The following is a 23,166-nucleotide window of genomic DNA, read 5'->3' on the forward strand; positions in this document are numbered from 1 at the left end:
TGGCAGAGCATTCCACAGATTCACTACTCACTAGCTAAAAAATTCCTTCTTACCTCTGTTCTAAAGGGTCGCCCATCAACTTGAGGGTGTGCCCTCTAGTTCTGGATACTTCCACCAGAGCAAACATCCTCTCCACATCCTCTCCACTATCTAGTCCTTTCAACATTTGATAGGTTCCAATGAGAACCTCTTGCATATTTCTAAATTCCAATAAGTACAGGTCCATGGATCAATACTATTAAGCAAGGGGCCCATGGACCCCAGGTTGGGCACCCCTGCTTTAGACCCTTTAATATTTTTTTACCTACAGTACCTCTTGCATGAAAGGCCCCAGACTTGACCTTACCAGATTGTCTGCGGCCCTTACGATAGCCCAATAGTTCTTCGTGGGTGGACATAGGCTTTTTTAATCGTTCTGGACTGTATCGGTATTTGGAAGGATCTAGAAGAAACACAGCACGATGAGCAGTCAATAACCCATCAGTCAACAGGGTTGTCATTAAGAAACATAGAAGAGATGAAACAGAACCATTGAGATCTATGTACACATCACTTATTGAAGGAGGGAAGTCCGAAATTCATTTATATAGAATCCCTTGGGGGTAATAATCAGTTATTACCCTTCAACCATCAAGCTCCTGAACCAGAGTGGAGAGCTTCACTCATTCAAACACTGAATTGATTCCACAGCCTATGGACTCACGTTATAGGACTGAGTAACTTATGTTCTCAATTTTTTTTTGTATTTGCACAATTTGTTGTCTTGCACATTGATTGTTTGTCTTTTGTTATTGTGCAGTTTTCCATTGATTCTCTTGTTTCTTTGTATTTACTGCGATTGCCCACAAAAAAAGTTAACCTCAGGACAGTATATGGTGACATAGATGTATTTTGATAATAGATTTACTTTGAACAATCCTGCTGACAGTAAGTCTGAATGATTTTGAAGCTGTTGAACAATTATAATTAATCTTTAGTGAACCGTTTATAATAGACTCAGATAAAGGGTTTTAGATCCAATGGTCCAAATTTCTCACCTCCTACAATGAAGGATTCAAGTTAATAAATTACTCAATTGAACTTAATGAATTATCAATTTTTTTCTATGGAATCTGTTCCAATTGATAACTCGTTCACTGAAACACTACCTAGATGCAGAACGTCTTATGGCAACTGCTCTGCTTGCGACTTCAAGAAAATGCAGAAAGTTGTGGACACAGCTCAGCACATCATTAAACTAACCTCCCCTCTCTGAACTCTTTCTGTGTTTCTCACCATCTCAGCAAATCAGCCCCTGTGTGAAAGTCCTAGGCACCCCAGATTTTTATATAAATTTTGTTTTACACACTTATTTTTTGTCTTCTGCAATAGCGTGTCAGTAGAAATGAGCAAATTTTAGATTTCCAAACATTCATTTTCAAAAAAAAAATTAAATGTTACAGAATTTTTTTCTATTTCTAAGTTAGTAACCTATTCAGCAATAGGCCACATTTCAAATAAAACCTTGATTATTTTGTATGTATACAGGCCAGGGCATGATTAAACAAAGGTAACAAACAGGATGCTAATGATCAATGACATAATGAGTTGAATAAACTAAACTGATTAACTGAAATAAAAATAGGTGTAGAAGGAATCAATCTAAGCGAAGGAAAACCAAACTGAAAAGTGAGGGTGTGGCAGATATGATAGTTTGATCTTCAATCATCAATACATCATGTCAAGAGTGAGCATAGCAACAATACGCAAAGTAGTCATCCTGAATCAGCAAGTTCTCTCCCAAACAGAAATTTCACAACAGACAAGATTTCCAAGAGCAGCTGCCAAGCTTTTCTGAAGCAGCACAAAGCAAATGGACAAGGCTAAGGACCAGAAACGCAGTGGTCAGACTTGGAAACTGAGTGCAGCAGTTGAGAGATGCAACAAATGACATCCCTTCTAAATTAGACGAAGTCCAGCATTGCTATCAACTCTGAACTACAGAAATCACTGGAACCTAAGTAGACCCTTCAATAGTCCAGAAAGTCTTGTCAGAAGTGGTCATTCTGGAAGAGTTGCTGTCAAAAAGCAATTCCTCTGAAGCGGAAACAAAGCCAAGAGACTCACCTGCGCACAAAAACACAAGGACTAGGGTGCTGAACAATGGCAGCAAGTGCTCTGGACTGGCGAGTCAAAAGCTGAAGTTTTTGGTTCAAACAGGAGGCAGGTCGTTGTAAAAGGGCTGGGGAGTGCTACACAGATGACTGTCTGCAACCAATTGTGCAGCACATCGGAGGGTCCCTGCAGGTTTGAGGCTGCATCTCTGCAAATGGAGTTGGTGATCTAGTCAAAGTTAATGGAATTGTCGTTGTTGAGTACACGCAGACTCTCATCCATCAGGTAATGTAATCAGGGAGGTGTCTAATCAATCCGAACTTCATTCTGCAGCAGGACAATGACCCCGAACACATGGCCAAGCTCATAAATAACTGCTTTCAGTGAAAAGAAGAACAAGGAGTTCTGCAACAAATGGTATGGTCTCCGCAGGGTCCTGATCCCAACATCATCGAGATTGTCTGTCTAGATGCAGAAGCAAGTGAGACGGCCAAAGTCTGCAGAGGAACTGTGGCAAGTCCCCCAAGATGCTTGGAACAACCTAACAGTTGATTTTGTTGATAAAACTGTATGACAGTGTACCTACGAGAATTGCTGTAGTTGTAAGCAAAGGGAGGTCACACCAAATATTGATTTAATTTTTTTTACTGTTTACTATTCTTTATAATAATCTTTTTGATATTTAGCAAGTTTCAATTCATTATTTTTGAAAGCATCTTCACTTCACAGAATTTTTTTTTACATGTGCCCAAGGCTTTTGCATAGTTCTGTAACCAAAGACCCCACCCAGCCCGGGCGTACTCCCTTCTTCCCTTTTAGGGTTGGGCAGAAGGTAGCAAAGCTTGAAAGCCTGTACCACCGGGCTCAAGGGCAGCTTCCACCCCACTGTTATAAGACTATTAACTAGAACCTTGGTATGATACATTGGACTCTTGACCTCAGTCTACCTTGTTATGATCTTGCACGTTATTGATCACCTGCACTAGTTACTGTATTGCGGTTGTTTTTCTTTGTTCTACCTCAGTGCACTGATATAATGATCTGATTATGAACAGTACGCAAGGCAATTCTTTCAGTGTATCCCAATACAAGTGGTAAAAATAAATCAATTCCAATTTGAATTGAATTGTTTTAAAACATTTAACCCTTCAAGGATAAAGTCTGAGTATACTGCACTCTACCAGGTAAAGGTAACTACACCGACGGCACAGCAGTGGAAACTCCTGGCAGTTCACATCAACTGCAACCTCTCATGGTCCCTTAACACATCCGACACAGTCAAGAAAGCTGACCAGCACCTCTACTTTCTGAGGAGGCTAAAGAGAGCTGTACTCAAGTCATTCTACAAATGCACAGTAGAGGGCCTCCTAGCAATGTTTCACTGCTTAGCGTGGAGACTGCAGTGCGGGGGCCAGAAGGCTCTACAATAAGCAGTCAAAACTGCCTAGCGCTTAGCGGTACCAGCCAACCCGTAATCAGGATATATATACAAAAATGTTCAAAGTCCAATGTCAATTTATTATCAAAGTACATTTATGTCACCATCTACAACTCTAAGATTCATTTTCTTTTGGGCATTCTCTATAAATCTATAGAATAATAACCATAACAGAATCGATGAAAGACTGCACCAACTTGGACATTCAACCAGTGTGGAAAAGGCAACAAACTGAGCAAATACAACAAGGAAGGAAAAGTACATGCTGCGGATTACAGTGAGAATAATTCACAAGTATTTAGATGGCCCACAGAACATCACTGTGGTTCACTGGCGCCATCTTGTTCATAACCAATTAAAGGACCAGTAACATCATGAAGCATCCCACACACCCTGTTTGTGGACTGTTTGTCACACTCCCATCAGGGAGGAGGCGACACTGCATCCACGTCAGGACCATCAGACTCAAAGACAGTTACTTTCCCCAAGCAGTAAGACTCCACCTACTAACCTATGTACAGCCTAGCTTGTGGACATACAATCAATGTACTTAAGATACCTTATATATATTTATTGTGTTTATTATATTATTTATCTTTTGTGTTCTTTCTGTGCTGCATTGAATCCAGAATAATAATTATTTTGTTCTCCTCACACTTGTGTACAGGAAATGACGTTAATCAATGTAGAAAGGGATTCGTCTCATCATGTTAAAATTACCTAGTCCTTTTGAAGAAGGAATGAGCTCAAATGGAGTTTGTCTTTTAGATAGCATGTGGGCAGGTGGAGGCTGTTCTGAACGTGTTGAATGGGATCAGCCTATTCCAGTGTGGACAAAGGAATGCACTTTGATACTTCTGCTGTATGGAGTATCTGACCCGGTGTGCAAAAGCACTTGTTCTGCTTTGCCCCCAACAAATGCCACTATCCCATCACCAAGCCCCCATCCCACCCTCCAACCTCCCCTCAGCTTTCCTTCCTGCTACACTCTCTGGGTTTCCTTATTTCCTTAAGATAATAGAACAATAAGATACCAAATTTTGGGAAACCCCAACTATCACATGGAGGAAATGCACCTGAGATTTGTTGAAGCTTAATTGCCGAGTTGATGAAGGCAGTAGTTAAGTTAAAACTTAACTTGTAAAGTATTAAAGTAATGTATTGGTTTATACTTACAATAGGAATCCATTTCCAAGATAGCTTCTTTTGCCTGAAAATAAAGAACAAAGCATTAAGTCACTTCATACCAAAGGGGGAGGGAATAAGTATTTGCAAAGATGATAAAGATACAAACTCCCCAGGAGAGCCGGTATCGAACTCAGCTGCTCAGTTTGGCATACCATGCAACGAGAAAGCACAAGCAGAATTGAATCACGTAACCAGAACATGAGTGCTTGCTTCTGCATTTCAAGGTTTAGCACCTGTAACACCTTCAGTGTGAAAAGGGCTTGGGTGTGATGGGTTTGAGCACCTGAAATTGAACCCGGATTGGATAGGGGCTGGGCAAGAGAGGCACTGAGTGGGGCAGACTGTTAGGAGATGGAGTGGATCGAACAGTAGGGTTAGTATAATCTAGGGACTGGGCTGGACTTTATTTGGACGGGTTGGCCAGAATCAGGCTGGTTTAGTCAGATTGGAATAGGAAGGATGCTACTAGGTTAAAACCCCAAAATGGACTTCCGGTAAGATGGCGATTGCTTAGCTGCTCTGAACTTTTGTTCTGTTATTTTCACTATCTTTGCACTAAATGTCTCCATTTTTTAAACCTTAATTAGGAACTTTATTTGGTTTCTTTTACTTGCCTGTGAACACATATACCTTACAATGTCTAGCAAGAGTTCTAAAACTGGGAGAAAGGAAGTTCCAGTTCTGCCTTCTGAGTCTCTCGCTGCACTGGAACAACACCGCGACGATATTTTAAAGGAATTTAGAACTGCTTTCAAACAGCTGGAAGCCAAACTGGATCGGATCAACGATAGAGTGGACGAACATGCTGAACACTTATCTCGCATCGATTCGACTTCTGAAAATTTAGAAAGTCGTGTTCGAAACTTGGAGACTCTCTGGTCCAGCCTAGAAGAAAAAAATAATAAACTCCTTTCTAAAATGGTCGATCTCGAAAATTGGAGCAGACGTTGTAACCTTCGAATTCTTGGGTTGCCAGAGGCCACCGAACAGGGATCAACCGTGAAGTTTTTCGCCGAGTTTCTCTGCGAGATATTCAGGAAAGATTTGCTTCCGAATCTGCCCGAGCTCGAAAGGGCACACCGGGTCTACGTACCCCCCGGAATTCTGGGCTCCCGCCCGCGACCAGTAATTTTATGCTTCCATCAATACCAGGTAAAACACCGTCTGATTATGGAGGCACGTCGCAGAGGTACTTTTACTTTCCAAAATACAATCATTCGCTTTGTGGAAGATTTTGCACCCCAGACCTTAAAGATGCGCACTGAGTTTAAAGGTGTAATGAAAGTGCTTTTTGATCGTGGCTTTAAACCCTCTCTTCGCACTCCCGCCGATTTACGAATCACGCTTAATACTGGAAAATATAAGTGGTTTAAGTCAGTGAAGGAGGCTGAGGCATTTGTTGCAAGTCTTCCGGCTATCCAGCCATCTTCGGAACTCCTATAATGGTGGATAAGTACTTCTCGTAGTAAAATTACTTTTCCCGGACTCAGACTTTACTTGAATCACTCAGACACTTTATTGAAACTCTAAGGGCTGTTGACAATCTCTCCCTGGATTTGGTGTGTCTTTTTTAAATAGACATTCTGTGCTTAATGTTTCCCTATGGATGTTTAAATAGTACTTGTGTAATCTATTTTATTCTTGTATAACTTTATCTATAGAGTTCTACAATTGACTCTAACTTGTTTTGGAGGTTTGAAGTCTTTCTTGAAGGCCTCCCTGTTTGTTGGTTCACAGTTTAACTGCTGATTATTTTTTTATTTTTTTTATTTATTATTTTTTTTCACCTTTTCTTTTAATCTTTGATTTTTTTTCCTCTCTGTAAATGGTTGATAAGTACCCTTCTTGAATCTATAATTTTCCCCTTCCTCCCTTTTTTTTCCTCTTTCTCTTACTTTATTCTTCCATAATTTTTCGCGGGTAGGTTAGTTTTGGTTTTCTTCCGATTTTCTCTGTATTAAGTTTTATATTTCTGCAGAAGATGTTCCAATTTGTAGTTATGTTTCTAGTGCATAAACTAGTTACTATTTGCTAGAGTATTTATACAGAACTGCTGTTAATGACACAGATCTGGAAGTTATATTTGGGTTAATTTTTTTGGTAGAGCTAGCTGCTTTTTTTGGTAGCCGTCTAGTTTTGGGTTGTGTGGGTGGGGTGGGTTGTGTGGGTGGGGTGGGTTTTCCAGTTCCAACATCACTCACTGTATTTATTGTATGTCTTTATTGCTCAGGACATGTTTATGTTTTGATTTCACGAATCTATGCTTACATTTCTGCTCCCAGACTGCTATCGTATTGCTTGACTTTTTATATGCCTGCTGCCTTTTATGCATTAGTAATTGATAATGGCTAGTGCACTTAAATTCGTGAGCTGGAATGTAAAGGGATTGAATCACCCTGTTAAAAGGAGGAAGGTACTCTCACATATTAAACAACTCAAAGCTGACATTGCTTTCCTTCAAGAAACTCATATTTGTTGTTTTGATAACTCCCGTCTTCTGTCAAAGTGGGCAGGTCAGCATTTTCATTCATCCTTTGCCACTAAAGCTAGGGGAGTCTTCATTCTTATTAACTCAAATATTCCTTTTGAACTCCATAATAAAATATCTGATACAAATGGCCATTTTATTATTGTTTTTGGTAAACTATACAACACTAAAGTTGTACTAGAAAACCTGTATGCCCCCAACTTTGATGATGTTAACTTTTTTGAATGTTTTTTTCTCCACTACCAGACTTAAACTCATACTCTCTTATACTGGGTGGTGACTTCAACTGTTGGTTAGATCCTAATCTGGATTGATCGTCCTCTGTTACCAGATCACCTACTAAATCTACCTTAGCTATCCAATCGTTTCTCTTTAATTTTGGTATCTCTGATATATGGCGTTTCCTTCATCCTACTGAGAGAGATTGTTCTTTTTTTTTCACATGTTCACCATACCTTCACTAGAATTGACTATTCCTTACTCGATAACCAAATCATCCCATTGGCCTACTCTTGTGACTAACAGAGTATACTGATTTCTGACCATGCCCCAATTACTCTCTGGCTGAACTTTCCTGGTTTCCCTCAGAGAAATAAACACTGGCAGTTTGATTCAACTTTATTATTGGATGATGATTTTTTAAAATTTATTAAGGATCAGATAACCCTTTATTTTAACACTAATACATCACCTGAAATGTCATCCTAGATTGTCTGGGATGCCATGAAAGCATATCTGAGGGGTCAAATAATCTTTTACACAGCAAATCTCAACAGAAGATCCTGTGCAGATCGAATAGACCTCATTAACCAGATTAAAGAATTGGATCAACTATATGCTGAAACTAAGAACCCTGAACTATACAAGAAGTGTGTTGAACTCCAAACTAAATTTAATCTTCTGTCTACTCAACCTGTCGAACGCCAACTTCTCGAAAGTAAGAGTCGCTTTTACATTCATGGGGATAAGTCTGGTAAATTTCTAGCCAATCAGCTGAGGCGTTCCAAAGCCAAACAACATATTACAAAGATCTGGAAGGAGAACGGAGACTTTACATCGGATCATTTAGAAATCAATGACGCATTTAAAAATTTTTATTCTCGGCTTTATTCCTCTGAATCTTCAAATGACAATATCTCTGCTGATCAATTTTTAAAGAATCTGAATATTCCTTCACTTTCATCTGATTCTAAAGCCAAACTTAATGCGCCTATATCATCAGAAGAAATATCTTTTGCAATTTCTGCACTGTCCTCAGGGAAATCTCCTGGACCTGATGGGTTCCCTGTAGAATTTTATAAATCATTCTCTTCACTTCTTTCTCATTAGATACTTTCAGTATTATCTGATTCGTTTAATTACGGCAAATTGCCACCCTCTTTCAATGAGACATCTATTATTCTTCTATTAAAAAAGGGCAAAGACCCAACAGAGTGTTCCTCGTATAGGCCGATTTCTTTGCTCAATGTTGATGTAAAGATCTCAGCTAAAGTTTTGGCTCATAGATTAGAAACTGTTATTCACTCCATTATCTCTGATGACCAATCAGGTTTTATTAAAAACCGTCTCCCTTTTTTTAACATTCGGCGTTTATTTAATATCTTATACTCACCTCCAACTGGGATTCCTGAATGTGTTATTTCCCTCGATGCGGAGAATGCATTTGATCATATAGAGTGGAACTACCTTTTTGCAGTCTTAGAAAAATTTGACCTCGGTCAAAGTTTCATCTCTTAGATCAAATTGCTGTACCTGTGTCCTACTGCTTCTGTTTTAACTAATTTTCAAACAATCCCAGGTATTTAATCTCAAACGTGGCACCCGTCAGGGATGCCCCTTAAGTCCCTTTCTCTTTGATTTGGCTATAGAACCTCTGGCGATAGTGTTTCGAAATTGTCCTGAATTGACCAGGATAAAGTTTCTCTTTATGCTGATGACTTATTACTCTTTCTCTCAAATCCGTCTACATCCTTACCTCCAATGTTTTCACTTCTTGACCAGTTTAGCCAGATCTCTGGCTATAAACTTAATTTACATAAGAGTGAACTTTTCCCAATTAGTAAAGAAGCACAAGAATTAACATTTCGTGATCTCCCTTTTAAAGTAGTCCATAATCAATTTACTTATCTTGGAATTACAGTCACAAGGAAGTTTAAAGATCTCTTTCGTGAAAACTTTGCCAATCTTTCATATACTATAAAACAGAGTCTGGTACAATGGTCACCTCTATCTATGTCTTTGGTAGGTCGTATTAATGTTGTTAAAATGTATGTACTCCCCAAATTTTTATACTTATTTCAATCTATCCCAATTTTTATTCCTAAATCTTTTTTTGATTCCTTAGACTCTATTATTTTGTCATATCTGTGGAAGAATAAGCACTCTAGAATTAATAAAATCCATCTCCAAAAATCTAAAAAAGAGGGTAGCATGGCTTTACCTAACTTTCGTTTATATTATTGGGCAGCTAATATACATTGTGCTACCTTTTGGTCTTTCTTCCATAGCCAACCCAAGTGCCGTAATTGGGTGGCAATGGAGTTGAGCTCCACTAAAGAATTATCTATCTCTGCACTTCTTGGCTCTGTACTCCCTAGCAGTCTGTCCAGATTAATAGCTATCGTCTTGTTAGACACACTTTGCATATATGGGCTCAGTTTAGGAAATGCTATGGTTTCCATGGTTTTTCCATTTCCAGTCCTGTCGTACATAATCACCTTTTTTTACCTACCACATACGATTCAGCATTCCAGGTTTGGTACAGGAAGGGCATTAGACGTTTTAAAGATTTCTTCATTGATAATCGCTTCGCTTCTTTTCAGCAGCTCTCTGTTAACTTCAATTTGCCCAATGCTCATTTTTTAGATATCTCCAAATTAGACACTTTATTGCTCCTTTAATTCCTAACTTTCCTGAAATGCCTGCAAAAAATGCTATGGACTTATTTCTTTCCATTAATCCACTAGGTAAAGGTTTAATATCATTTATGCAAGATAAATTAGCAGCCTTACAACGGGCCCCTGTGGATAAAATTAAAATGGCATGGGAGCATGATTTAAATACCTCCTTATCTGATGAGAGCTGGGACTCGATTCTCAAATTGGTTAACTCAACCTCTCTTTGTGCTCGCCATTGCCTTTTACAGTTTAAGATTGTTCATAGAGCCCATATGTCTAAATCTAAACTATCTCGATTCTACCCTGACATTAGTCCACTCTGTGATAAATGCAAGAGGGGCGAGGCCTCTCTCATTCATATGTACTGGTTCTGTCCTAGCTTGGAGAAATTTTGGAAAGATGTCTTCACTACATTATCGTATATTCTGAATCAGCACCTAGAACCAAACCCTTTAATTGCTTTGTTCAGTTTCTGGGGCGAGACAGATTTACGTCTGAGTCTGACCAAATGCCGAATATTATCCTTTGCCTCTCTCCTGGCTAGACGCTTGATTCTCATTAGATGGAGAGATGTTGCCCCGCCCACTCATGCTCAATGGCTTAACGACATTATGGCCTGCTTGGACCTCGAAAAACTTCATTATTCAGTTCTTAATTCGGACCTAAAGTTCCATAAGGTCTGGGGACCTTTTATCGAGTACTTTCATAACCTTTCTCTTGACTAGGGCTTTTTTTTCTTTTCGGTCCCTTGCTTTCAGCTCCTTTTTTTTTCTGGTAGTAGGCATTACCATCCTCTGTTGCTAAGTGTATTCACAGTCTGGGTTTGATTGTCCTGATTTATATTCTCTATATTGTGTTGTGGTTGGTCTGGAGTTTTTTTTTGTATTGTGGGGCTTGGGGAGGACACTAAGTTTACTTGTCTTCAATTTAGGTGCTTTTTTTAAAAATTCTCTTTCTCTGTATCATATTGTCATTGTATGCTTAATTTTGCACTGTATTAATGTTCCTCATTGTGATTTGGGGTTTTTTAATCTGAAAAATGTATAAAAAAACCCCCAAAATTAAAATAAAAACTGCATGGCATCTATTGCATCCAGTATAAAACCTCCATTGAAAAAGGTCTCCCTCCTGAAAGTACCAATCTTGGTCCCAAAAGTCAATAGAAAACATGCCCTTCACCACAACAATTCAAAGTGAATTACTGTGATTTCTCAAGGTGAAGGCAAATACATTTATTTAGTTCTTGGCATTTGTTGAAATACACACGATAGCTCTGTGGATGAACACTACACTGCATTAATAACTGTGCTTCTGGATTAAACTCTGCTGAGCACCCTGGCATTATGTGCTTCCCTCTAAGGCCACAATGGAGCTGATATTAAGTACTGTGTTGTGCAGCTCATCATGCTTCTCCAGGAGCTCACCTTCTGAGGAATGATGGCATGGTGATTTTCCAGGATCAGCCGCTTTATGTGATGAGTCCAGAGACGCTTCTCTTCCACAGTCTTTGCCTGCAGAAGATGAGAACATCACAGTTACTATGATACAGAGATACGGAGGCATAGGGAAGAACTGAGGGAATGCTCTGGAACTAGGCCTGATGTATCTTTATTAAGTGTTGATATCAATTTCTCAGGTAAATTTAGTAGATCAAAGTATAATCCAATTGCTATTCATTATCAAAATTTCTGAGTCAGACGATTTTAGGTTCAAGTCTCACTTCAACACAAAGCACAAATGTCACCCTGTACAATCCTGGGGTACTGCCACAGTCAGAGGGGCTGCTAAACCTGAAGTGACCTTGCCTAATCTCCCTGGTGGATGTAAAAAAAAATCCCAAGGCACTGCTTTGAAGAGTTGGGACATTGTCTATAGTATTATGAACAATGTCTGTCCTGAAAAATAAATTACTTGGCTATTCTGTCACTGCACTTTGCAGAAGCTTGCTAAAATTAAACTGAATGTCACCTTTCCCACATTACAAAGGCAACCAGGCATAACAGAAGTGTGCATTATTCTGGATGCTGGAAATCCAGAATAACACACACACACATGCCACACACAATGCTTGAGGAACTCAGCAGTCAAGCAGCATCTGTAGAGAGGATTAACAGTTGAATTTCAGGCAAAGACTTTCACATGAAGACTAACGAAGAGTCTCAGCCCAAAATATCGACTGTTTATTCTTCTTCATAGGAGCTGCCTAACTTGCAGAGTTCCTCCAGAATTGTGTGTGTGTTACTCTCAAAGCGACCATGCAATTGTCTGAAAGCCATTTTGCGTTGTCCTATAGCTTCATAAATAAAAACACTTTCTTCTTTTCTTTCATTGGCCTACTAAGGGACAATGTGCAGGAGCACCTTTTGCCGTCTCTATATTTGTCTGAACTCACAGCTCCGAAATGTTTTTGCAGCGTTTCTTCAACTGGACAGAAAACAACAGGCCAGCCCTCGCTCACAAAGGTCAGCACTCAAGGTATGTAAAATTATGAGGGGAATGGATAGGGTAGATATTCAAAATCTGTATCCCCATGGTGGGTCTGTCTAAACGAAGAGGGTATCCATTCTAAGTGTTTAGAGAGGATTTGTCGGGAACATTTTTCACAAAGAGAATGCTTGGACTCTGGAACACACTGCCCGAGGAACTGGTGGAGGCAGATGACTTCAAGATATTCAAAAAGAACCTAGACAAGACTTGAATTGCCAAGGCTATAGGTGTATTGTGGGCAAGTGGTATTAGTGTAGAAAGTTAACACGGGCAGCATGGTGGCCTGTTTCAAGTAAAGTCAAGTCACTTTTTATTGTCATTTTGACCATAACTGCTGGTACAGTACATAGTAAAAAGGAGACAATGGTTTTCAGGACCATGGCACTACATGAAACAGTACAAAAACTAGACTGAACTACGTAAAAACAACACAGAAAAAAATTGCACTAAACTACAGACCTACCCAGGTCTGCATAAAGTGCACAAAACAGTACAGGCATTACAATAAATAATAAAGACAATAGGCACAGTAGAGGGCAGTAAGTTGGTGTCAGTCCAGGCTCTGGGTATTGAGGAGTCTGATGGCTTGGGGGAAGAAACTGTTACATAGTCTGGTCGTGAGAGTCTGAATGCTTCAGTGCCTTTTCCCAGATGGCAGGAGGGAGAAGAGATTGCATGAGGGGTGTGTGGGGTCCTTCATAATGTTGTTTGCTTTGCAGATGCAGCGTATAGTGTAAATGTTTCAGTGCCACACATCACTATATGGAAGTGCAGGATTGGTGTACATGCATTGTCAAATATCCCATTCCTGGTGAACTTGACAAATAAGAAACAGTGTGGCTCCTTTTAACACCTTCCCTCACTGGAACCCTGGGTAGAGCTGCAGTTTGCCGAAACTCCCTTGCTGTTAACCACGGGCAACCAGCTAACTAGAAGTTGCAGATGATCCCAAATCCTACGGTTTCCAAGGAGATTACAAGTCCACAGTTTTAAGCTGAGGAGAAAGATAGCTACTTCTCAAACACAAATTTTCATAGTTATTGTTTGAATTATTTATCAGCTTTTAGAAAAATTTATTTTCAATACTTGTTTGCTATTTTAGTCTTTAAATGCATGGGTGTTAGAGGCATTTTAAAATTAAACGTTCCTCAGCTTTTCCAACCTGCAAAGAAATGGATGTGGTGTTTAGCTGGCTATCAAACTTACAGCAGCGTTTTGAGGTGGGGATTCCTCACTGCACCACCAATGCTCCTGGAAGGATATACCACCCTCATGTCTACCAGGCCAATAAACTGGCACCATTGTGGGAAAGAAGCAAGGAAAACAGTTAAATAACAGCCTAACGAGGCATCAGTCAAACCCTGCTCGATTATTTACCAACATGAAGCGTTAGGGATGTGGGAAGGTTAAGGTGAACATTGTGCAATGGAGTGGAAGGAAGGCAAAGATTCCATGTGGTCCAAGTTTCTTCAAACCAGAGCACTCCCATACCTGGACAGTGTGTTGCTGCTTTGGATTCTTGTAATGGGACAGTCCAAAGCACAAAGAGTCTCTTGTGCTTTCAATAAGCATCAATGCAGAGCACTGTCAGAGAGAGAAGAAAACAAATCCATTACAATCCAAGCTTGCCATCTTACTTCCTTCACTTTAGCTGACCAGAGCTCCCCGGGAAACCAGCAGCAACCATTCCCATCACCTAATTTTGGTGCCAGCAGCAATTAAGCCTTGAAGCTTCTCTCTTTGGGACTTCGAGTTTGCACAGGCTACAAACCTGAAACGTTTGGGCAGAACATTTAACATTGGTAGTAAGCAATTCCCTGTAGGCTTCACAAAGACGCACTATGTTACACTTCCACAGTGAAATTAGCTTACAGCTGGGTACTCACTTCCTTAAAGCAACAGTACTGTGCAAGTCTTAGGCACATTTATACACTTAGGGTGCCTAAGACTTTGGCACAGTACCATATTTGTCAACGTGGAGTGGAGAGTGAGCTTGTAAATCTGGTGGGAGCAAAGGATGTTGGGAATGGTGAGAGTGCAGCGCTGCAGGAGGGGTGTGGGACAGCTGGCAGAGGTGTGCCCAGGCAAGGGATGGTGCAGGTGCAGACACCCCCAGCCCTGTGACACCAGGCAAAGTCATTTAAACAATTGGTTTATTGATCGTTACAGAATGTCTCTCTGGTGCTTCCCGCTCCCTCCACTCTCCCTTCCCCTTTCCTTAACCATGATTCCCCACTCTCTGCCCCTTTCCCAATCTCAGTCCCCAATAAAGACCCACATCAGAATCAGGTTTATCATCGCTCATATGTCATGAATTTTTTTTTTGTGGTAGCAGTACAGTGCAATACACAAAATTAGTACAGCATTGTGTAAAAGTCTTAGGCAACTTTGTGCTTAAGACTTTTGCACAGTACTGTATGCACAAAGGACTCAAACACCTTCAACAGATAGCAGCCTGTAACTCACTCTTTAAATCACCCAAGCTACAAATGGATTTTATCCATTTTATTCTACATGTAAATCATCTGTACATCCTGATTAAGACTCCAGCCTATCAATTACTCCCTAGAAGCCGCCCATCAATAGACCTCTTGTATATTTAACTCTGTTGATTTGCAAAAAACTGCTGATGGGAGATACCATAATGTGAGTCTTGTAAATGAAGTGTTCGCCTCTTTTCTTGGTCAGCAGCAAGACCTTGTCAAAAAGGAGTAAAGTGCGTTCATTTTTGGCCCGATGAATCCGGAAGGTGCCTTCCAGGACAAGCTCTCCGTAAGTTGTCAGGTCTGGCCCATTCCAGTTTATCATCAAGCTCTGTACCTCCTGGAAAGGCAAGTTAAAAGGTCAGCTTCCTCACAAAATATTATCACAGGGAATGAAGATATCCCACCTGACCCAACTGCCCCACCAGGATTCTACCTGAATGTGTGTGTGAGAGGAACGAGACATGAAAACATGAGATAGATGACGGGATGGACAAGCTGAAAGGAAGGAGAGAGTGTGTGTGTATGTACGAACCTGCAGTCGAATAGCATGCTCGTGTTTCCTCTTCATGTCATTGATGTACCAGGCCACGCCTGTCATGGTGTCAATAGCTTCATCAATCACCTCATAGCCCTCCTGGTTGACGTCAAAGTGCTTTGCTATTTCCTGTGGCAAGAACAGACAGGAAAATCTGGATGCAGCTACTCAAATCTACTCCATCATTCAATCAAGACACATTTTGCTCCCCTTTCTTATCCAGCTTTTCCTCTTCAATCGTACATTCCAGCCGGTTCTCTCTTCTTATTTAAAAAGTACACTGATACCTCACTTGTGCATGCTCCTTTCAAAGATTCAAAGTACATTTATTATCAATGTATGCAGTTTACAACACTGAGATTCGTCTTCCCACAGACAAGTGTGAAAGAAAGGAACAGCACAGAACAGAACCTGCTCAAAGGAAACATCAAACACCCAATATGCAACAAAAAAAAATCACAACAACAGTTACAAAGGAGTGAAAAACACAGAACATAGATCGTCAAACCACAGTCATTGAAACAGTCTAGGAACGACACAGCACCAAATTAAACTGAATAAACCAAACATTCCTAGGCTGTTTCAGTCACTCTGTGGTTTGATCCATGTGTTGTTTGTAGGCAGTTCAGCCAGTCTGTCCTGATAACAATCGAGCTCTCCAATCTTTCCATCATCCAGAGAGCTGTGAATCTGATTGCTTCTCATGCCAAACTCTCTGCAGACTCACCTACTCTGTGGCCATCACCCTCACTGGTTAAAGAAGCCCTCAGACTTTAAGCTGAACAAAGTGTTAAGCTGACACCCAAGCTAAAACGTACAGTACCAGTATCATTATTATCTATAAATGTCATACTTTCCAAATGACCCACTCCATTCCCTGCACTACTAGGAAAATATTCGGAGCTAAAAACTAGTCTTAAACCCAATTCATAAATTCCTTCCACTATCTGCTCTTACAGCAATCCTGTACCCTTGGTGCAGTTCCCGTATCAAAGCAACCGGAAGATACGAGAGCTGATTGGTATGTTCATGGCCTAAGGTAGAAGGGGTCAATTTTAGAAAAACCTAGCACATCTATTTTTCAACATAGTCCCCTCCTAAATTTACACACTTAGTCCAGCAGTGGTGGAGCATACGGATCTTGGAATCCAGAAAGTGTCCACAGATGGATGATTGATACGTTTGTGGCCTAAGGTAGAAGGAGATGAGTTATACAGCTTTCGTTACATGCACATGCAGTTCAACTCTTTGAGTGATTATACAGAAAGTTTGAAGTTAATAACTAATCTCCTTCTACCTTAGGCCACAAACTTATCAATAACCCTTATTAACTTCAAACTTTCTGCATAATCACTCAAAGAGTTGAACTGCATGTGCACGTACCAAGAGCTGTATAACTCATCTCCTTCTACATTAAGCCACGAACTTAACAATCACCCCTGCTGTGGACACTTTCTGGAGGTCCAAGATCTATATGCTCCACGACCACTGGACTAAGTGTGTAAATGTAGGAGGGGACTATGTTGAAAAATAAATGTGCTAGGTTTTCTAAAATTGACTCCTTCTACTTTAGGTAACAAACTTATCAATCATCCCTCGTAGGTGCCTTCTGCACTCAGCAGGTGGGCTGAGAGATCAGAGCCTCCAGCAGAAGGACAGGAGTGGTTAATGGAGGATGGTTGGGGGCCTGGAGCTCCGGACACTTGCATCAGTGACCTGACCTGGAGGTGAGACTGATGAGGGTTGGAACCACAGGGAAAGTGTGAACCTGATGGACGGACGATTAGAACAGTATTTACCTATATAAGGTCCCAATCCATGGCTCGACCCTCTAGGTATAGTCACTTGGGAACAGACAACAGAGGTGGGACAAATGTGAACTAATTTCCTAAGGAGTACCCAAAGGGTCATTACAACTATACATTGACTGCTGTGATTTCCCAAGCAATGTACAGTTAACATTTTGTCCAACACTCCTGGCACTTCACACTGGTGAAGTGTCTGTTACAATTTCCAGAGTGATGTGCAACAATCCAGAAGGGGTTGCTAGCAGTCGGCAGAGGGCGGATTTTCAATCCAATGGCACTGAAATAAACAGCACACCAAAGGATCTTTAGGCTTTGATGTTTGCTTTGTGGAAAAAGAATGGACTTTGATTAATATACTGCCTTTCAGTAACATCAGCATCCCTGAAAACACATCTCAGCAACAAAATGTTTTAAGACACAGGAGCAGTAATCAGCTATTCTGGCCGGTCGAGCCTGCTCTGCATTCAAGAAGATCATGGCTGATCTGGACATGCTCCCAACTCCACCTACCTGGCTTTCCCCCATCACCCTGAATTTACCTGTTATGCAAAAGTCTACCTCACTGCATTTTAATTGAGGTAGCCTCTACTACTCCCCTCGGCAGAAACTTTAGACATATAGTCTGTTAAAAGATGGATAAAGCAACAGTCAATTTGTGCAGAGCAGACTCCCACAGAAAGTGACTTGTTTTGGTAATCGTGGCTGAGATTAAATTACTAGGCCGGTGAGATTTCCCTTGCTCCTCTCCAACACTCCAATGGAGTCTAATGCATCCACCAACCTGACATGTTGAGCAGAGTTTAAACAACCATTCTGTAAAGACAGCACTTCCAACGGTGCAGTCCTCCCTCAGTACGTTCTCAATGTTAGCACTGATTTTATTTTTGTTTGCTTCAACATATTATAAGGCAAGGCCATTATTTATTGCCAATCCCTATCTGGCCTTGGAAAAGTGGTAGTGAGTACTTTCTTTGACAGTCGCCTTCCTTCTCGTGTTGTTGCGTCAGGTGTTCCCCAATCTAGACACAGCAATAATAGAGGAACCATGGTCCATTTCCTTGAGCAACAGAGACACAAATTGATGGCGTAACTTAGCAAGTCAGGCAGCATCATGGGGGTGGGGGGGAAAATAAACAGCTAGGTTTCAGGCTGAGATCCTTCAGCAGGATTGGAAAGGGGGCAGAAACTAGAAGATGGGTGGAAAGGAAAAAGGGTATAAGCTGGCCAGTGATAGGTAAGATCAGATGAGGGGAAGGTGGGTGGGGACAGGTGGAAAAAGGAAATGCTGAAAGAGAAATCTGTTAGGAGAGGACAGTGGAATAAAGGGAAGGAGCTGAGGAGTCAGAGGGAGGTGATGGGTAGGTCATGAGGGTGAGGAAGGGCGAGAGGGCCACCAGAAAAGGGCAGAAACAGTAAATGGGTGACTTGGAGTGGAGCCTGAAGACATTGATGCTTCCATTTGCCTGCTGCCCTTGTCCTTTCGGTGATAGAGGTCACGCATTGGGCGGTGGCGATGAGTAGTCTGGTTGGGGAAGTACAATGAGTTTTGTCAAAGATCTGCAGTCACGGTCCTTGCCTGAAGGAGGGATTAGATATTGAATAATGCAATTAAACCATCAGAGCGGAGCCTGAAAGACCTTGGCCAGTGTAAACGCCAAAAGAAAAGTAGAAACAGAACTCTTGCATCCAGACATCTACTGTATTTGAAATAATACTGAAACAAAGAGAAAAGCAGCTAGTGATCACGAAATGGTGATCCACAAGAGTTCGCTGGTCAAGGAACTCCCACGCAGTTACTGAGAAGGGAGCAACAGGTTTTTGGCCCAGCCATATACATCCAAGATGGAGAATCTACATTAGTATTACTGGCAGTCCATATCCTTGACCTTCATGGTGGTGGAGGTCACTGGTTATGCCTTGGCTGGATTCTGACATAGGCTGACTGTTCAGCTTGCTTACCTGCAATAGGAGATGATACTTAAGGATCCTCTGAACTGGCTTCAGCAGGTACGAGCCCAGAGGGAGGGAGCGTTTCAGTGTCGACTGCCGTTCCCTGAAGAACTTTGCCAGGACCTTGTTCCTCATGCACTCAGTCAGGGCTGCCACAGAGCTGCAGGAGGCAAAAGGTGAAGAGGGTGACCCACTCAATACGAGGAGGAGAAAACCAAGCAACAGTGAGGTGGTTCTCAGGAGACATTCAGATTAATGAAGCAAGTTGATGATTAAAGAAGAGGAAGTACTTAAAGAATATAAAAGTGGATAAATCTCCTGATCCTGACAGGATATTCCTTAGGACCTTGAGAGAAGTTAGTGTAGAAATAGCAGGGGTTCTGACAGAAATATTTCTAATGTCATTAGAGACAGGGATGGTGCCAGAGAATTGGCGTATTGCTCATGTGATTCCATTGTTTAAAAAGGGTTCTAAGAGTAAACCTAGCAATTATAGGCCTGTAAGTTTGATGTCAGTGGTGGGTAAATTAATGGAAAGCATTAGAGATGGTATATATAATAATCTGGATAGACAGGGTCTGATTAAGAACAGTTAACATGGATTTATGCATGGAAGGTCATGTTTGACAAATGTTTGAAGAGGTTACTAGGAAAGTTGACGAGGGTAAAGCAGTAGATGTTGTCTATATGGACTTCAGTAAGGGCTTTGACAAGGTTCCATATGGAAGGTTAGTTAGGAAGGTTCAATCGTTAGGTATTAATATTGAAGTAGTAAAATGGATTCAACAGTGGCTGAATGGGAGATGCCATAGAGTAGTGGTGGATAACTGTTTGTCAGGTTGGAGGCCAGTGACTGGTGGTGTGCCTCAGGAATCTGTACTGGGTCCAATGTTGTTTGTCATATATATTAATGATCTGGATGATGGGGTGGTAAATTGGATTATTAAGTATGCAGATGATACTAGCATAGGTGGCGTTGTGGATATTGAAGTAGGTTTTCAAAGCTTGCAGAGAGATTTAGGCCAGTTAGAAGACTGGGCTGAAAGATGGCAGATGGAGTTTAACGTTGATAAGTGTGAGGTGCTACATTTTGGTAGGACTACTCAAAATAAGACATACATGGTAAATGGTAGGGCATTGAAAGGCATTCGGCACGGACTAGAAGGGCCAAGATGGTCTGTTTCTGTGCTGTAATTGTTATATGGTTAAGTAGGTGATGTCCAGTGGAGCTACTCTTCCATTCCTGCTGTGCTCATTCCTAATAGGAGCTATTGAATTAGTTCCAAGCCTCTTTTTCACATACTCTCAAACCCTTAAACAGTTACCCTTCGAAAGTAATTGCTTACAGAATAGTTATGTCATTGCTCAGTTTATAGTTTCCACTGTAAACTTCTCTTTAACACACAGGCATAGGCAGTCATGACCTTGCCAATTTACTGAGTATCAATGTGTGTGTTTAGTCACCAATAGAGGAGTTTACTCATGAGTACACCCTACTGAATATCCACCCCTCTTCCAGGCTGAAAAGACAAAGAGTTTGCAGGGCAAAGGAAGAGGACAGAGAGTAGGACAAGCCAGGTTGCTCCTGTATGGAGTGGGTATAGCCTGGATGGACTGAACATCTTCCTTCGAGCAGTAATCATTCAAACTTGCTTTATTTCAAATCATCACAACATGCCACTTGAAAATATTAACCTCAACTTGTTCAACAAATCATCTAATAATCACTTCTTTTTTCTGGATACTGACCTTCCTGTCAGTTGAAACAATTGCCTCTGATTAAAGACCTCTGCTAAACCTTTCCTTCACCTTCACCATTCTGAGAACTGTCCCAGTTTCACTAATCTCTCAGCAATACCAAACTTCCTCATACCTGATGGCATAGCAGCAGCACAACCTTAGTTAAATTCAGAAGAAAGCAGGTGAAATTGGAGTTTAACATCCCAACTGAAATACAGCTTGGCATTCCTTCAAATCATTAAATTCATTCAATAATGAGGTAGTTACATTTCACAAGGATGGGGGAGAATGTAGAGACAGGGTGCTGAAGTAAATAATCAACCATAATGGCATTAAAAAGTAAAACAGAACAAGGAAGCTTACTCGTGCCTTGTTACTGTGTTGCTGCACAGGGAATGGCAACTTTGATTAGATGCTCTCATACCTGAGATAGGAACTTGAACCCGTGAACTTGCAACATAGAAACAGGAATGCTACCAGTGCCACTCAAAGGTGACTTGGGTGAACAACACCCCATCATGGAGCTGTTGGGTCTGAAACAACATAATGATCCATTCTGGATATCACTCCTGGTGACTGCTACCTTTGTTTACAGAATAGGAATCACTGAGCAGGTAATGAAGAACTCCCTTCTTGTTCGAAGTAAATTTATTATCATAGTACATGCATCTCACTATATACAACCCTGGTTTTCATTTTCTTGCGGGCATACTCAGTAAATCCATAACAGAATAATAACCATGACAGAATCAATGAAAGACCACATCAACTTGGACGTTCAACCAGTGTGAAAAGAGAACAAACTGTGCAAATACAGAAAGAAAGAAATAATAATAATAATAATAAATGAATATCAAGAATGTGAGATGAAAAGTCCTTGAAAGTTAGTACTTAGGTTGTGGGAGCATTTCAATGATGGGACAAGTGAAGTTGAGTGAAGTTAACCCCCTCTGGTTCAAGAGCCTCAAGGCTGAGGGGTAATAACTGTTCCTGAACCTGGTAGTGAGGGTCCTAATGCTCTTGTAGCTTCTTCCTGATGGAAGCAGTGAGAAGAGAGCATGTCCTGGGTAGTGGTGGGTCCCTTGATGATAGATGCTGCTTTCCTGTGACAGTGTTTCACGTCGATGTGCTCAATGATTTGGAGAGTTCTACCTATGATGGACTGGGCCATGTCCACTACTTTTTATAAGGTTTTTCATTCAAGGGCTATATCAAGTGTTTCTATACCAGGCAGTGATGTAGCCAGTCAACATATTCTCCACTACACATCTATAAAAGTTTGTCAAAGTTTTAGATGTCATTGCTGAACCTTGCCCAAAGTATTAAATGAGTACAATAACTTGAGCAAAAAGTTCTATACTTACTTGGGGTAGTTGGTACAGTACTGGGTATAAATATCAAAATCTTGACTCTGGAAGAGAGAATAGAAGATGGCATGATTTCCCTGCCGTGTAAACAGAAAATGTAAACATATAAATGCTTCCAACATTTCCCATTATCCAGCCACTGTGGTTATGTTTAGAATGTATCAGTATGCAGAAGTCCCAGGACTTACCGTGCCTCTTAAATAATACAAAATCACTATGTAAACTTTAGAATTCATTTATAAAGTAATAAAGGACATGGGTAACTGAGATAGAGGGGCATCCAAGCATGGCTGGGTTCAAGGTGCAAGAAATTTTGAACCACAAATGCACTGACTTTGGAAAGGGTCTAACAGAAGATTCACAAGAATGAGTGTTTTATGTCTCTGGTCCTGTACTCACTGGAGATCAGAAGGATGAGGGATATATCGAAGCCCGCTAGATACTAAAAGGCCAGAATAGAGTGGACGTGGAGAGAATGGTTGCATTAGTAGGAGAGTCTAGAATCAGAAGCAACACCCTCAGAATAAAGAGACGTCCCTTTTAAACTGAGATGAGGAGGAATTTCTTCTAGTAAATCTGTGGAATTTGTTGCCACAGAGGGCTGCAGAGGCCAAGTCATTTGGCGTACTTAGGGCAGAGATTGATAAGTTCTTAACTGGCAACCGGGTTGAAAGAAAAATCAACCATG

General features: G+C 40.9%; 1 protein-coding gene across 16 annotated transcripts in view; it reads right to left on the bottom strand.

Moving 5' to 3' along the window:
* Positions 1-23,166, bottom strand: part of LOC132383172 (pleckstrin homology domain-containing family G member 3-like) — a 218,491-nt gene that overhangs the window by 24,058 nt on the left and 171,267 nt on the right. For all 16 annotated transcript variants that reach the window (XM_059954066.1, XM_059954112.1, XM_059954136.1 and 13 more), the window contains 8 exons: positions 22,476-22,522; positions 19,381-19,531; positions 15,611-15,742; positions 15,233-15,415; positions 14,084-14,176; positions 11,530-11,616; positions 4,709-4,742; positions 347-442 (listed from right to left, as the gene is read on the bottom strand). In XM_059954066.1, coding sequence (XP_059810049.1) covers positions 347-442; positions 4,709-4,742; positions 11,530-11,616; positions 14,084-14,176; positions 15,233-15,415; positions 15,611-15,742; positions 19,381-19,531; positions 22,476-22,522 — 823 coding nt within the window. The remainder of the gene's footprint in view (positions 1-346; positions 443-4,708; positions 4,743-11,529; positions 11,617-14,083; positions 14,177-15,232; positions 15,416-15,610; positions 15,743-19,380; positions 19,532-22,475; positions 22,523-23,166) is intronic.

This window comes from Hypanus sabinus, chromosome 2, assembly GCF_030144855.1.
Source record: "Hypanus sabinus isolate sHypSab1 chromosome 2, sHypSab1.hap1, whole genome shotgun sequence".
In the NCBI taxonomy this organism is placed as follows: domain Eukaryota; kingdom Metazoa; phylum Chordata; class Chondrichthyes; order Myliobatiformes; family Dasyatidae; genus Hypanus; species Hypanus sabinus.